This window comes from Haliotis asinina, chromosome 2 (assembly GCF_037392515.1).
Source record: "Haliotis asinina isolate JCU_RB_2024 chromosome 2, JCU_Hal_asi_v2, whole genome shotgun sequence".
Taxonomy (NCBI): Eukaryota; Metazoa; Mollusca; class Gastropoda; order Lepetellida; family Haliotidae; genus Haliotis; species Haliotis asinina.
The window spans coordinates 85,218,198-85,235,017 of record NC_090281.1 but is presented as its reverse complement, the minus strand read 5'-3'; the positions used below and the strand labels follow the sequence as shown (position 1 = coordinate 85,235,017).

Below are 16,820 nucleotides of genomic sequence, written 5' to 3'. Positions count from 1 at the left end.
CTGTAGTAACCTTGCATGCTGTCAACTATCATTCCACATGAATACCTTCACAATTCCCACTGATAAAGAATGAGGAAGAACAGCTTTCTTAATGATCACTTCTGCGAAAATGCAACCATCAAATCATTTACAGGTGGTTACAGTGATTTGAACCTTCTGATTGATCAGCTACAATCGAGGATGTACAATATTCTAAGTAATATTGAGCCATGTTCCATCTATATGACGGTGACCTGTAAATAATCGAGTCTGCACCGGACAAACGAGTGATTGATAGTTTGGGTTACTTCCGACATCAGTCTGTCAGCTTATTAAGAGAATCTGATCACCAGATACATTTGTATCCGTTACAAAGAGCATAAGATTTCTTCCTCTCCGGGACCGTGAAGGTCCCGGGGTAGAATAGGCCTTCAGCAACCCATGCTTGCCATAAAAGGCGAATATGCTTGTCGTAAGAGGCGACTAACGGGATCGGGTGGTCAGACTCGCTGACTTGAGTGACACGTCATCGCTTCCCATTTGCGCAGATCGATGCTCATGTTGTTGATTCTTGGATTGTCTGGTCGAGACTCGATTATTTACAGACCGCCGCCATATGGCTGGAATATTGCTCAGTGCGGCGTAAAACTAAACTCACTCACTCTTCCTTCACGGAATCTTTCTGTAGTAGCACCTGCAGCATTAGACAGTAGTACTAGTAGCAGCAGTAGCAGTAGTAGTAGCTGTAGTTGCAGTAGTAGTAGTAGCAGCAGTAGTAGTAGTAGTAGTAGTAGCAGTAGTAGTAGTTGTAATTGCAGTTGCAGCAGTAGTAGTAGTTTTGATTGCAGTTGCAGTAGTGGTAGGCTAATGATAGCAGTTGTGAACTTTGGCCGCAAAAATGCCAATGCGTAATGCGTTTTAAAAAAGGTTGCAAGAGTAGCCCCCCTTGGTTTTCTATGTGTATTTTCAGAAGTTTCGGTCATGCAACAAGTTTACGTAATATTTTCCGACCTTTTTGGCAATCATTTCATTAACGTGTAGTCACAACTGCCATTTATGTGAAGTTGAAACAACCCGTTCAGTTATCAAACGGACTTTGATAGTACTGATGCAGTAAAGGTTCTAGTTCTTCAGTTGACGATACGGAATTTGACATTTTACGCGCGCTTTCCGACATATGACAAAATGCGTATTTCGCACACGTTTTCCACATTTCACAAAGCTTTTCATACCTACCTCAACATCTTGGTAACAGTACCTACCCAAGCAGTGGCCCATAGAATATTGGTGCCACCTACAAAGCCACGGATGGAAATCGAAATTCTTACGGCGAATCCTCAATCAGTGAGTATGACATGAGTGTTTTTGTCATTTTTGTGAGGCAGAAAACTCTCTCTCTCTCTCTCTCTCTTGCCTCAGCCAGAAATAAAGGACTTTTCTCTGTAGGACCAGTGTGCTGCCATTTATCCAACAACTATATGTAACCAACATGATAACTCAAGGCATCACACAGCAAGACTGACTGACTGCTTTCTGCATAACGTCAAACACCTGCCACCTGCTACAAACATAGAACAACGTCTCCTACAGGAATGGCAACGGATAACGCCTAACGTTAGCGTTGTCCTCCGTCATCTGGCTAGCTATTCTCGAAACGTTCGTAGCCCTAAGAACTTCTTACGTCCATACTCAACACTTTGGCTACGATCAAAGTTAAGAATTCTTAGGGTTACGAACGCTTCGAGAATAAGGGCCCAGTGCATGGACGTGTTTGGGCGTGTATTGAAGCCATGACGGGTGGACGCTCTACTCGCTATACTTAACAACTTTACCTCACCCCACCCCACCACCGAAGAAATGGGGATGAGGATGGAGGCTCCCTTTTGCATATAGTTAAGGTACAGTTCATATTCATTTCAGTAATACACTTCAAAGGAGACCAAAGAAGAATGAAATATTCCACTAACTTCAGCCTTCACTCCCGACTTTTGTTTATTTTAAACCATTTATATCCACAAATGGAACCGGATTAGTAAACAAACAGTATGTTGCTTATCCGCTCCGCAGTGCAAACAGATTATTCACATAACAATCATGAGGTGAAAAGCATGATATTACCAAACAAACAAGCAATAGCTTTCGGGTAATGTAGTAGTGAATAATTGTAAATAACTGCAAATAACTGACTTTCGTTTCACTACATTTTAAAGAAAAAAACGATTTCGAAGATTAATATTTTATGTTATTTCAGCCGATAACAACGTTGTCATGGGCATCTGATATTTCTGTTTAAGGGCTTGAAATGTAGTCTTCAAGGGAATAACCTCAACGTTTAGTATAAATCAAAAATTCTATATTCTCTGTTTCAGATATCCGTTTTGAAAACGCCAGCATAACATGCAGGTTGTAAGCTATCAACACTCTGATATGGTGCTGATACATATTGACACAATGTAATGAAACTGTCACGAGTCTGAATTCGTCCGCTCGACGTCTGTGAATGAATTAATCTTTGGTCCATGAATGAAGCATTATGTAATCAGCTGAAGACTGAGGACTCATTTCATGGTATATATAACTAATTCACTGTATTTGCACAAATGTAGGCCACCACTCCATGGTACAATAGTGATCCGTATAAAGTAAATAAACAAATCAGAAAAAAACTAAAGATGTATACATACTTGAAATAATCAAATTGCAAACATGTACATGTAGTATTATTTCCATACAATTAATTTATAGTCATATGTCGCAAAATGCTCGGGTGCTTTCCACAGTATATGAATGCAGTAACATTTCTAATAAATATTTATTACATACTCGGTTTCGCAAGACATTAATATGTTGAAGAGCAGGGGTTGCATAGTATATAGCATGGTCATAGTATATACAAATATTTAGTCCCAGAAATAAGATATCTATATAATAATGTATACTTCATGGCTAGGTCCGATGAAATATAGACTTGCCAAATATTTGCAGTCGGACATATTAAAATCATTTTCTTGTCACATTGTCAAATCATGCAATGTTCAAATATATATTCTTTGACAGACTTTTTCTCAAACACCTTGCATTTTACACCATTTTGCTTGTACTTGAGTACATATTGTTAATCTTGACAAGGCCGCAGAGGAGATAAGTGGAAGATTACAGCCCAATTAGCATGCTTTCGTTAATTCGTTTAACTAACCCAGACTGAGTAGTGTTCACACGCCGACACGTCAGCTCTCTCCAGACACATTGTTCTAAGCCAAGCATCACATTCCTAATGCGAGTATTCAACAATCAGGTCACCCCATGATGAAGTCGTAATTAAGCGAACCCGCTGAGAAGATGATCTACAAAAGGTCCAGCAACAACTGCTCGAGTCATTTACATGGGATTGTTTGGTTTTAAGAACCTTTTTACATTACTACTGTTACAATGAATCTTACTTCTGTGTCATTGATACTTGTCTGCATGTGTGTTACTTCGTCTCATGGACATGGGTTTAACCGTGAAAGGAGGAGAAAAGGTGGGAAAATAGACAGGAGATATCGAATGAAATTCGGCCGACTGCAGCGAGAGGTTTGTCATTCACCTTATAACAAGTAAACAACTTTTGACTTTTCCCCAGAAAATGAATCCTGCTTTGCATTTCACTTTCAGAATATATAGGTTTCTAAGTATGTGTACCTATTTTGTAATTGTTCAAAGACAATTTGTATCGTGTAGTGCTATGGATATATTTTTAGGATGATATGTTCGTTTTAAGTCGGGATATGTGATAGTCTACTTGCTTTACTGTCCGTGTTTTTTAAACTTTAAATGTATTTTTTATTAATATATATTTGTTCCCGTATGGCTGACATATTGACAGCGTGACGTTAAATATTAACTCACACACTCATCCATAGCCATGTCGCAGGAAACAGTTCTCACATGGAAATACGAACTGGTGAGATGTCGGGTCTATCTGAAGCTCTCGTACAATCCCTACCACCATGTACGTGTATATTTACATGTTAATCAGTACTCCTTGCATTTTCACAAAGTTTATACCGCCTTGTGACATAGCCGGGCACTGATGTTGTTTGCAAACTTGTTACAGATACATTTTTACCATCCGTTATAGACAAGATCTAATCCCTGAAATGAACACACTTAACAAAAGCGGTTCATAAACTAGACCCATAATATATAATAAAGATGAACCAAGATATTTTTTAAAAACTTGAGAAATTTAGATTTGTATGGGCTGTAAGTGATATATTTGTTTCAGGGTCTGTATGACAGATATTCGTTATTGATTTATGTATAGAAAGGGGTATGCTACCAAAAAGGCACGAGCTCTGTCCGTATCACCCACCCCATAAAACAAACAAACAAACCCAAACAAACCAAAATTACACACTGACATGCATACCCCACCCTAAATATACATTCAATAAACTAGAGCAGGCATATAAACAATCAATGAATACTCTTCAGTGTTGGAATATTACACCGTTGTAGGACTCCCCACAAGAGGAAATTTACTATGTTAAAACAGAGGGGTAAAGGCGGAACTCTTTCCAAAAAAATTCTAATTGTTTACCCATCTCGACCAGTAGTCGTTATATGACCTTGATGTTTCTCCGTGTCTTTACAGCATGGCAGCGCCGGCGGTTTATACAACTGGACTCGCCAAGTCACAGATGACGTCACGGTGACGGAGAGAGCATACGTCATCAAAGCTACCAAGACAATTTATCTCAAGTCCAAGGACAGACTGCTAGAAAACATCAATATACAGGGATCTGCCTCAGTGTACGACTATCAGAATGTAAGTAGTGGAATAAGAGTTTCTATTTTTTGCCCAGAAAACAGGAAATTGGTCATCTGGTGTATTACGTTGTACGCTGAAGAATTCCTTCCTGTGGAAGAAACGCGCGTAGAGGTCTTAGCCTAAAATGTTTAATTACAATCAACAGCGTCTGCTCTTTTAGTACTCCGTTACTTTTATATTAGACACGTGAAGATACGCGTATGAAAAGTCTTCAACAACCCATGCGTGTTATGAGGTGCGACTTATGGGATCGAGTAGTGAGTATCCCATGGGTAGATCGACAGTCATTATAGTGACATTCACATCCTGACAATGCGACTAATGCCCTGCTTGTCTGGCCCGATTAGGTTAAGAACAGACTGAGGAGATATTTGGAATATGGCTGCGGTGGTAAAATAGTATTGACTCACTCTATCCCCTGTGTTTGTAGAAGCAGGCTGCTGTGAAGCTCCAACTGAATGGGAGGAAGTTTTGTTTCCTCATCCCCGGGTCTATCCTCCAACATGGCTTCAAGTTCTCTGTCAATGACGTCACGAAGCGATACGTGAGTGCACTTACTAATCATACCTCATTAATTTGACGAAGTTTATGATTTTGGTTATTTTATGAACTATAGTTTCTTTATTAGATTATGAATTGCAATTTGCAAAGGTTGTGGCAAGACTGAAAAAGAAGTTCTGATGTATAGCCAGATAATATTTCTAACCTTTTTGCACTTTTTTTATGCATATTCGTACTGAAATTGAGACAGCATGGTATCCTAGTGGTTAAAGCATTCTCTAGTCTCGAAGACCCGGGTTCGATTCCCCATATTGCTTCAGTGTGTGAAGACCATTTCTAGTGTTCGCCGTGATATAGCTGGAATATCGCCAAACGTGGTGTAAAACTCAACTCACTCATTCACTCGTTCTGAAATTGTGACCGATTTCACGTGGGCAAGTTTTAAGATACCTTCTCAGCGGCCAGTTCATGTGGTAATTTACAAATATCCCAAACTTGTTTAAATGGTATATATTAGAGCGACTGATTTTCATCATTTTGAAACCGTGTAGGAAAGCGGTTTTCAAATGGACCAAGGATATCCAGAAATAGCCCTATAAACCGAGGCCGTTAACATGGTGGTCGTATGTTGTTCAGGTCGTCTCGCCAACACTGAGGGTTGAAGATTTCATTATGACTGGATTCGGCCCTATGACCCACCGTGATGTGAAGGAACTCAGCCGCACCCACCCAACAGTGGCCAAGTTCTGTCGTCGCGCCCGGGATGATCGCCTTGTTGATGTTGTAGACTCAAGGACTGTGGTAAATTCGGGTAATTATTACTACTGTTTCTAGGAAAATACAATTTATCATGCCACCTCCAAGCTTAGTCTGTCATCCTTTTTCAAGACCAAACTCATGTAAAACTTGAACACTGTAATCACTTAACATTGTTTAAGTATACACCGTAGCGGTTGAGCTGTATTGACCACACCGATTTAACTATAATGACCCACGTTTCCTGTCAACTTGGGTAAAACTATAGGCAATAGGAATGTTGTCACTGTATTTTGTTTATTATCGATAATGAGATGATTTTGAACTTATGTTTACTTTAAGAATGCGTCATGCTCTAAATCTGCTCGTGTAATTTTGCAGACACAGATCGCAGTGGTGCGGCCCCAGTGACGGTGCTGACGCTTGGAGGCAAAGTCACCATCTACATCAAGCCATCACTTAACATTGACTGATTGCCAGGAATTGTTCCGACGGATCACGAGCATGTAATGAGTTATCTCCTTTGTAATGTAGTTACTGTGAATTTAATAGAGCTGTGAAATACATTCCACCGTTTAGAAGTATGGGCCGCAAGGACTAGCATCTATATTCCTGACACAATGTGGATGTTTTGCCCCAATTGTGATAATATAACTTTGAAGCTGTTATTTTCTGAAAGTATTTTATATGCATTGTCCAGATTTTAAATCCAAACTTACCGTTTATATTTGACATTTTATTTTTATAAATAACACTGACGCACTGTCTTTCGTTTGTTTGTTTGTTTGTTCCTGAACGACACGCTCAGCAATATTCCAGCTGGATAAAGGAGCTCTATGTAATATAGAGAATTTGGACCATATAATCCAGTGACTAATACGAGCACAATGGCGGACGAAACAGACAGTCTTCAATACTGTATCTCTCTCTCTCTCTCTCTCTCGCTGTGGACAGACCCCTAATTATTATCTTAATGTCTTAACAAAACAGTTTACTCAAAAGAAACAAGGATTTTCAATTCCCTGCATGTGTACAACGTGTGAAGACCATTTTTGGTGTCCATCGCCATGATTTTCCTACGTAGCGCAAAACTCACTAAAACAAAAGATTTCACGTGCGCCCACACCTACTCTTCCGGCAGAGAAGATAGAAAGACAGAAGATCAACAAGCTGAAAATGCATAGATGTTTATTTGTGTAAGAGACTACACGCAGTGGTAGACTGGCTGTTCAACAGTTGTATCGACTAGAAAAATAGAACAGTTTTAGATGGCTCTGCCGAGTTCAATATTGAGCTTAACTGAGGGTCCATGTTTTATCAGCTTTAGCTAAAACCATCCAATGTTCAGTATTCGTGATGACATGCCGCTGTTCATTCGTCAACACTCGCCCATTTCCGTGGCCTCCAAGAAGATCGTCATTCGGCTTGTCCCGGAATAACACGAATGGAAAGACCGCATTCGTGACTACCTCGTCTTATTCCGGGACAAGCCGAATAGCGATCCTCTTGGAGTTTACGGAAAAGGCCGAGTGGCAACGAATGGGAATGTATTAAATGAATACCTGTAGTTGATTATGTGGGATTTCCGGACAATCATGACTTCTCTGTGTCAGCTGACCTTTCTTCTAGTAGAGACCCCGAAACAATGCCAGCTTAATCTCTACAGTAATATGCCTTCTCGTCTCATTGGGAACATACAAATATTGCTTTCAGATTGTCCCGTCACAGCATTAAAATGTGATGTCTTACCCTGTGAATATATTGCAGCCATTGTAAAGCTCTCTCTGTGAGGAACCCTTAAAAACGAACATTTGTTTAAGGACAATAGTAACTTTCGTTAATCTTGACGATTATCATTGGCAAGGATGGTCATATGGAAAAATGCCCCTAAGCCTTTTACTGATGTATCCATAAGTGAATTACTGATAACAGGATACGAATCACTTCATGTAATTACATCTTCGGGGGATAAGGGTTCATTTTCCACAAATTGTGACTATACCTAGCTTGGATTCGGAATGAGGCTTAATGGGTTCGTGTCTAGAAAACATGGACTCTCAATTCAAATTGTAAATGCGTTATTTTAATGTTGTGAACGGAAAGGTTGGCAAATATACAAAAAAAATATATACAGTAAGTATAGGTTATGTACATAAATATACAGATATTAAAACACTACATCGGACTGAAAGTAATTATGCTGAGATTGTGTTTTAAGAATGTAATTCGAAATGAAGCATTATATATATATATATATATATATATATATATATATATATATATATATATATATATATATATATATATATATATATTATAACGTATTGGCTGCCTAATGCTTGTAGATCCAAATTCCACTTGAAGCATTGGAATATTACATTGAAAAACATTGAAAACGTATTCTCAACTTTAATAACCAAAAAACAAAACAAAAAAAACAACAACAAAAGGTGCGTTTTTTTGTGCTCAGGTTCATCACTAAGCCTCTGTGTTCAAGAACTGCTTGCCCTTAAACCCAGATCACCATAATTGGATTGTAAAAAACTGAATATGAATATTTCAAATTACTGCGGCATTTAGATGATGTATCCTTTTGAGGTTAAAAACTTTTAATGAAACAGAAATATCATTCCAGCCTTGGTAATATTAAGTAATAATTAACAGTGTTAATTGCAATACATGTTGTCTAAACTGGATCATTTCTTCAGTCCCAGTGAGTGCCGGTTTAGACAGCTTCCATAGTACAGCCATGTACAAGGATAAAGGAAGACTCGATTATCTCCCTTATACAATGTGTGATCATACACTGTACTTTTCTGGAAACTATACACGCTATATTGCTTACAAACAGTTGATAAGCGTGACAGTCAGATTATTGCAAGTCTATTATTTATAGGCGTTCTAAATATTGGGATTAATCAAGTACATATTGAATATATTTTTTAAGAAACGTGCTGACTCTTACACGCTGGGGTAGTCCGAGAAAAGTTTTTTTAACGCTCATTTTCAAAGAACTGAATTTTTGGCTTCAAAATTCCAATTTAACATATTTCGATTGAATATATTACAATCATCAACAATAACGTTCTCAACAAACAACGGGTAACTGAGATAAAAAAAATGTATAACTATTGGATCCAACTCGGGTCATTCCCAGAAACGCCGAATGTCTTTTCAGTGACGGAAATGTGAGAGTAGTATCGGATCCGTCGGGTTTTCGTCAAGTCAGTCCAAAACGTTCACCTACACAAAAACACCTCGGGCATCTTGACGATACCCTTAGTTACTATTGTGACTTGAAATAGGCATCACAGTCGGAAGACGTCGCTTCAGACGTTTTAATAACGAAAACATTGAACTTTAACTTTCAACAAACATCAGAGGTCCATGTCAGCAGGTAGACTCTGTCTTGGAAGGTTCAACAATAACATCTCCGTTGGCCATGGGTTTCGTGTCCTCTTCAACTACCACCTTGCCAAACGTGGCTTTCTCCGGTCTGGATTTTGTTGGAGCTTTCCTGAGAGAGTAGCCTTTCTTGATGTCCTTGAGGAGACGGTCGATGATACACCCGTCGTCTTCTTGGGGTGGCTTGGTTGCTTTGTCTGTAAGTAGGAAAACACCCGACTTAAGTATCTATAGGTCAGGGCTTTTGGGTTTTTTTTACTGGTTTTAATAGCGATCCATAAACATATCGGGGTGGTGAGATAGCCTAGTGGTGTAAGTGGGTTCGATTACCCACATGTGCACAATGCGTGAAGCCTATTTCTGATGTGCCCCGCCATGATACTGCTGGAGTGTTGCTACAAGCGGCCCAAAACTAAACTCCCTCATTCACGTGTGCTCGTGATAGGGTCGGAATTGTACAGCTGTTTCTGCTGCCGATTTCTGAAGGACATGGGCAAAGTTTTAAACATTTTCTTTCATTAATAGATACGCCGACCATATGAATCCGTTTTGTACACATTCACAATTGAAGCAATCTAAGCGAGTGAGTGAGTATGGTTTTACGCTGCGTTTAGCAATATTCCAGCAATACCACAGCGTAGAACACCAGAAATTGCCTTCACACCTTGTACCCATGTGGGGAATCGAAGTCAGGCCTTCAGTATGACGAGCGAACGCTTTAACCATTAGGCTACCGCCCTAAAGCAATCAAAGGGTTTTCATACGATCCAAAGAGTTTTGTGCAAAACACTGAACAGTATGATATCACCCTTTCTGTCCGTGATACGCCATCACAACGACGGACACCAAGATTAACACATAGAGGGATCGAACCCCAGTGTTTGTATCTGACCAAAACAACACATTATGTGCTTAGCTAATGGCATTATGATGTAATTCTAAACATCGAGTGAGTGAGTTTAGGTTTCCAGCTATATGGTAGCGGTCTGTAAATAATCGAGTCTAGACCAGACAATCCAGTGATCAACAACATGAACATCGATCTGCGCAATTGTGAACCAGTGACATGTGTCAACCAAGTCAGCCATCACCCGATCTCTTTGGTCGCCTCTTACGACAAGCATAGTGGCCTTTTTATGGTATAGGCTGCTGATGACCTATTCTACCCTGGACCTTCAAACTCATATCGACAATATATCAGCGCCATAGAGTGAATGGTTAACAGACCAAAGGGTTATGAAATAAATCTGATATACTAAGATGCTTTGTAAATGACACACAACTAAAAATACAATATTTTCGGTAATGTCTTGATCATGTTTCCCTTTTGTTAGTGCTTGCTGTCTTTACTTAATTGGATTTGCTGCAAATAGCCAAGACTTGGTGTAAGAACTGCTTGTGTGGTATCAATAATTTCCAACATACGTCACGTAAGTTGCCCAAGGCGATACGTGATGTTTATCTTTAACGAGACTTAGAATAACCGGCCTCTCGATCATATGACGGAATAGCAAAAATGTACCTTAATATTTCGCAATATTCTTAGACAATTTAATTTGACGTTCACGCACATCAGGTATTATTTGCTGTGAGGATAGCTGTGCTAAATGTTGAACTTCAGTCCGATATAAGTTACATCATATATATGTGATATTTCTGCCTTGATCGTGTTTTTCATGAACCACGTTCATCAGAAAACACCGCAGTCAGAAGTTGCTGACTACGCACATAATGGACAGACTTCAAGCAATGAAGTATCGAATACCACTGGGATTATGAGAGATGTAACAGCCTTCAAGGTTTATCTTGATACACGTCATGTTGACAGACTTATTGATCGCGACATAAAGAGGCATGTGTATGAGTGAGTTTAGTTTTACGCCGTAGCCAGCATTGTTCCCGCTATAGGGCGGTGGTCTGTAAATAATGGAGTCTGGATCAGACAATGCAGTGATCAATATCACGAGCATCGATCTTTGACATTTGAGATAGGATGACAAGTGTCAACCAGGTCATTGAGCCTAACCACCCAGTCCCGTTAGTCGCCTCTGGTGACAAGCATGGGTTGCTGAAGACCAATTCTAACCCTGACTTTCACAGGTCTTCAGGAACCGTAGGGTGTATGAACCGTATAGTTACTGGAAGGTACATAGTGTCTCTGTATGGACAAGAACAAAGGTTAATCACTCACTTCCGTGTTTGGCTTTCATAGCTTCTTGTTCCTTTTTCCGTCTCTCAGCCTTTTCCTCTTGAATCCGCCTTTGAGTGTTTTCCTTAAATTCAGCAACAGCAAATGATTTTCTCAAATGCAGTAAGCGTAAATATTCTTCTCATCATGATATTCATCTGTATCATTCTGCTATACGATTCTAAATAAATAGTCACTGTGAGTGAATGAGTGAGTTTAGTTTTACCCGGCAAACAGCAATATTCCAGCTACATAGCGGCGGTCTGTAAATAATTGAGTCTGGACCAGACAATCCAGTGATCAACAGCGTGAGCATCTGTTTATGAGAACCGATGACATGTGCCAACCAAGTCAGCGAGCCTGACCACCCGATTCCGTTAGTCGCCTCTTACCACATGAATATAGCCGCCTTTTATGACAAGCATATGTTGCTGAAGGCCTATTCTAACCGGGACCTTGGCGGGTCTCTAAATAAATAAGTACATATTAGATAAAAAGAATGTAACAGACAGTATTATGTAAACAATGTCAACTTCAGCTGTCAATGTTAATTTTACCCCGGAATCCGCCTTGGGAAATAATGTCTCTGGAAACGGTGGACCTACCTTCTGACATTGATTGACCTTCTCACAGAAGGTCTTGAAGGTCGTGAGGCATTCCTCCATCTTGAAACTGTTCTCATTCTCACAGAAGTGGTGTGCCATCTTCTTCGCGAGTTCATCCACCTCCTCAAATTTATCATCAACCGCTTTTATGTCCTCGCTGGCTGACTGAAAAACAGTTAATGAATATGCTTAACTGTGGCTAAATGATGGAATATGTGATATAAGCGCTTTCCCATCGTATCCTCCGTATATCGAGAATGACGCTAATATTACATATTATAGCCTTTGGTGGATTACCTTTTATTACATATTTCTGTTACTAGATAATACTTGCATTACCAAACAAGCAAATGTAATGTTCGTAACCATTTTTTAAAATTTCAGTAAAAAATTTAAAAGAGACAGTAAACATCCCGTGATCACCAGAAATCCCTACAATATGTAGATTTATGCGAAATTATAAACTTAAAATACCAATAAACCAGTGCATTTACTGAACAGAGAGGCATGTTTTATTAAAGCGGCACGACTTGAGGAACGGGGCCCTGATCCACTATCGAATCTTACGATCGGTATTGCTTGTTGTGATTATTTGTAACTCCGCATCCCCATAGGGGATCGTAGTTGGGTAGATGTGGCCAACAATGATCACCCGGAATGTTTTGGTTCTGGATTATAACTGATGGGATGGATACCCTCATATATGTAAATATTTGCTGACCAGCATGAACTTCTGGAACTGGTTTTTGATGTCGTCTCCAGACTTGTCCACCTGAGTCTGTAGCTTCTTGACGCTGGTCTTCAGCTGAGCAAGCTCAGATTTGAGATTGTCCACTGTTAGTCTGAAAAAGCAACAGCAGGAATAGTCGGGTAATCACGGGTACGATTTAACTAAATGATTAGTTATAGTAATAGTAATTTTAGATAAAATGATTAATTCATCGTTACATTAAAATATTTATTCATGAGGTGATAAACACAACATTTGGAGTGAATGGAATTTCCCTGCTTTTAACAATATTAAACCACACCTATATTTGCTTCACGCATTGAGTAAATAATTTTAGTATTACGCCGCACTCAGCAATATTCCAGCTGTATGGAAGTGCTCTGTAAATAATTTGAGTCTGGACTAGACAACCCAGTGATTAACAACAAAATCATTGATCTAGGCACTTGAGATTCGATGACATGCGTCAACCAAGTCAACAAGACTGACCAGATCGAAGACTAAGAACTTCTAAGGTATAAGACTATTGTGAGGCCAGTGATCCTGTCATCACGCACCTGCTTGCAGATGTCAGTGTTGGTAGGAGGACCTGAGCGAAGTCCAGTATCTCCCCACTCTCCTTCTCCGCCTCCCCTACCAGGAAGTGTAGCAGCGTCACCCGGGGTTTGTTGGCCCGTGTGTCCATCAGCTTGGTCAGGGAGGCCACCTTGAAGCCGAGAGCGTTCCCCGCGTACCCACCCTGAAACGCGGATATATAACACGTAGTTGCAACAGTCATAAACACACGGTTAACAATCAAACAAACTTCTACGATTGCTAAAAGTGAAACAAAGAATTGGTTATAGAGCCTTTCAGTCTCGCGAGGCGCCACTTTCAGTCCTATGTTGGTTCACAGCTCCTGCGCGCGCCAACTTGCGGTATGCAAGCAACCAAACCTGCTTCTTGAATACTAGTATATATGCTTGTCACCGCTCCACTCCGCCCACAGAACTAAGGTGGGATTTTGACACTTCCAAAGTATTGCCTCCATCACAGGATGCATGTTTCAGCAAACACAACTTAAGCGTCATTACTATAGAGTTTACACGAACCCTACAATATGAAGCTACTTGCAGAGACTCACCGAGTTCATAAAGTTGCCCGTATGTAAGACGTATCTCAAGAAAGCTTTCAGCGACTCGTTATCCATGACCATCTTCCCGGCATCGATGACGACTTTGACGTTGGGGACGAGAGTCTCCATGACGGTGCGGAACTCGTCCTTCAGAAGCATGCCTTCGACCCTGACCTTGTATCCAGACAGGTCGGACAGCAATAGGTAGAATTTCTCAGCGTTCCCTAACTTTGCCTTGTCCCCGTCATACGCCTTAATGGTCGCAATCTGACAGTGAAAGATGTAACATGTCAAACGTATGTTCCAAATATAAAGCGTCCAAGAGAACTGCCGAAACAGAATATAGTGGGTGTAAATATGTAGGTGAAACTTTCATCGATAAATGAAAAGGAGTAAGCATGTCCTGTCCTAATGGTAACATCCGCCCCTTACACAATGTGATAACAGTAAGTGTTTGTTGTGAGCAATCTTGACAAGACAGGTGATGGGCCATACCACCCAGTACTGACTTTTGTACAACTTAAAACCGTGTGCTAACTTTGATGTACGACATCTCCAGAAACCAGGTTCGAATCCGTAATTACATGAATTCTCCAATTTCTTCCACAACGCCATCACACGAAGTGAGTGAGCGAGTTAAGTTTTACGCCGCACTCAGCAATATTCCAGTTACATGGCGGCGGTCTGTAAATAATCGAGTCTGGACCAGACAATCCAGTGATCAACAACATGAGCATCGATCTGCGCAATTGGAAACCGATGACATGGTCAACCAAGTCAGCGAGCCTGACCACCCGATTCCGTTAGTCGTCTCTTACGACAAGCATAATTGCCTTTTATGGCAAGTATGGGTTGCTGAAGACCTATTCTACCCCGGGACCTTCACGGGTCCATCACACGAAAGTAGTGAAATGTTTGAAGTGGGTCTAGAAACCAGAAGCTTCCTGCTGAAAAACTAATCAACTTTAACTGACCACATTCCGTGAGTCCATGATCTGTGCTGGACCTGCCTAGGAGATTTTTCTATTTCATTTTACCTTTTGTTCTTGATACACATGTCGGACGATGTTGTACACAGGATTGATGGCAAACACAATTGTACCAAAATTAAGAATTGACTGCTATCCTTTATACCCACCTCATCTGGTTCCGGGATGATCTTCTGTAGTCCGCGAAGTCTTTCCGCACCAATGACAGCATCATCACCATCTTTAATCATCTGGACGACTTCCTCATTTTTTGCTTTGAACTGCTTGAGGAAGATGTTGACGTTCATGCTGCGCTTCATGTCCAGAAGGTTCACCTGCCAGATGGTAGTTGCTAGTTATTAGATGTCGCTCAGTACAACACTAGTATTAGCAAAACCCAATAAAGATAACACTATCCCCAAGATAACAGCTAACACACAAGCAGCCAGATGAATTTAACACCACAGCATTCTTTCATATTACTTAGTAGATCTGGCATGAGATGTATACGAGGGAGGTTTTATAGTACTGTCGGAAATAGAAATAAACTGTTTTTTAACGTTTATCTCTACAAATCTATGTGGCTGACAGTGTGAAAGTGTGAAATATCTGTTAAACTAAGTTCGGTCTAACTACAGTTCCAGTGGTGAGGAGATAGGAAACATGACAAGAGGACTTTACTGAGAAGAGATTTGTGCAGAAAAGACGAATCCGTATTGTTTTAAAGTCAAAAGATACTTTTTTTTAACAAACTATGGCTTTATGCAAATTAGTGGCGATGATTTTTGATTACAATTTTCAATGCCCATTTGGAAATTACTCTTAGCTTCATTATAAACGATAGCTGAAAGTATTAATAATTTAGCTAACATGGAGTCTCATTATCCCTACAAAAAGCAAGTAGGAAGGGTCGCCTCAAAAGCTAAACCACTAGGGGTGAAGCTGACGATGGCTGGGGTCGGGCTGGGAACAGAGATATCACCCACGATATGATAATCCCATCGGGAAATTAAAGTAGGGAAGTACATGGCATGTCCTAAGATATATAACAATATCCAGCCCTGTCGATATGCGGGTGGTCATGCCACCTATATATTTTGAGATATTTAATACTATGCTTTTCTATGGGTATCAGGTATCATACTCTTTTACACAACATGAATGAAAGAAACATAAGATGTTAATCAGTAGAATCAACACACATGAAAAAGCACAAAATACCATGATCTTTGAGATGACTCCTTGTGCCAGTAGGCGGCGCATGCATTTCATGCCAGGTGAGTCGACGGTCCGTCGTCATATCTGGCTGAGCGACCAAATTGCCATCTATAGTCTGATCAGAGACTATAACGAACATTTGAAGGAAACCGAGTAACACCCTAAAAAGAGTCCGACAGAACTTAAACTTAAGTTTCACGCGGCTTTTAGCAATATTCAACCTATACCACGGCCCAAACCAGAAATGGGCTTTAGACATTTAACCCATGTAGGGAGTCGAACACGGGTGAGTGAATGAATGAGTTTAGTTTTATGCTGCACTCAGCAATATTCCAGCTATATTGCGGTGGTATGTAAATAATCGAGTCTAGGCCAGACAATCCAGTGATCAACAACATGACCATCGATCTGCGCAATGGGAACCGATGACATGTGTCAACCAAGTCATCGAGCCTGACCACCCATCCCGTTAGTCGCCTCTTACGACAAGCACAGTCACCTTTTATGGCAAGCATGGGTTGCTGAAGACCCATTCTACCCCGG

At 40.3% G+C, this 16,820-nt stretch overlaps 2 protein-coding genes across 5 annotated transcripts in view; one reads left to right on the top strand and one right to left on the bottom strand.

Moving 5' to 3' along the window:
* Positions 1 to 3,408: 3,408 nt before the first annotated feature.
* Positions 3,409 to 6,522, top strand: LOC137274479 (uncharacterized). The gene is made up of 5 exons (XM_067807685.1): positions 3,409 to 3,552; positions 4,616 to 4,807; positions 5,223 to 5,336; positions 5,930 to 6,104; positions 6,431 to 6,522. The coding sequence occupies exons 1-5, from the start codon at positions 3,409 to 3,411 to the stop codon at positions 6,520 to 6,522; spliced, it is 717 nt and encodes a 238-aa protein (XP_067663786.1).
* A 1,916-nt stretch (positions 6,523 to 8,438) lies between these two features.
* Positions 8,439 to 16,820, bottom strand: part of LOC137274478 (inverted formin-2-like) — a 103,314-nt gene continuing 94,932 nt past the window's right edge. For all 4 annotated transcript variants that reach the window (XM_067807682.1, XM_067807681.1, XM_067807684.1 and 1 more), the window contains 7 exons: positions 15,230 to 15,394; positions 14,101 to 14,358; positions 13,535 to 13,716; positions 12,969 to 13,089; positions 12,248 to 12,412; positions 11,646 to 11,727; positions 8,439 to 9,651 (listed from right to left, as the gene is read on the bottom strand). In XM_067807682.1, coding sequence (XP_067663783.1) covers positions 9,440 to 9,651; positions 11,646 to 11,727; positions 12,248 to 12,412; positions 12,969 to 13,089; positions 13,535 to 13,716; positions 14,101 to 14,358; positions 15,230 to 15,394 — 1,185 coding nt within the window. In that variant the 3' untranslated portion in view covers positions 8,439 to 9,439. The remainder of the gene's footprint in view (positions 9,652 to 11,645; positions 11,728 to 12,247; positions 12,413 to 12,968; positions 13,090 to 13,534; positions 13,717 to 14,100; positions 14,359 to 15,229; positions 15,395 to 16,820) is intronic.

Coding starts and splice junctions, on each gene's coding strand:
- LOC137274479 (XM_067807685.1), top strand. CDS start 3,409: ATGAATCTTACTTCTGTGTCATTGATACTTGTCTGCATGTGTGTTACT. Junction 4,808..5,222: donor ATGTAAGTAGTGGAATAAGA/GTTTCTATTTTT, acceptor CTGTGTTTGTAG/AAGCAGGCTGCTGTGAAGCT. Junction 6,105..6,430: donor AAGGACTGTGGTAAATTCGG/GTAATTATTACT, acceptor GTAATTTTGCAG/ACACAGATCGCAGTGGTGCG.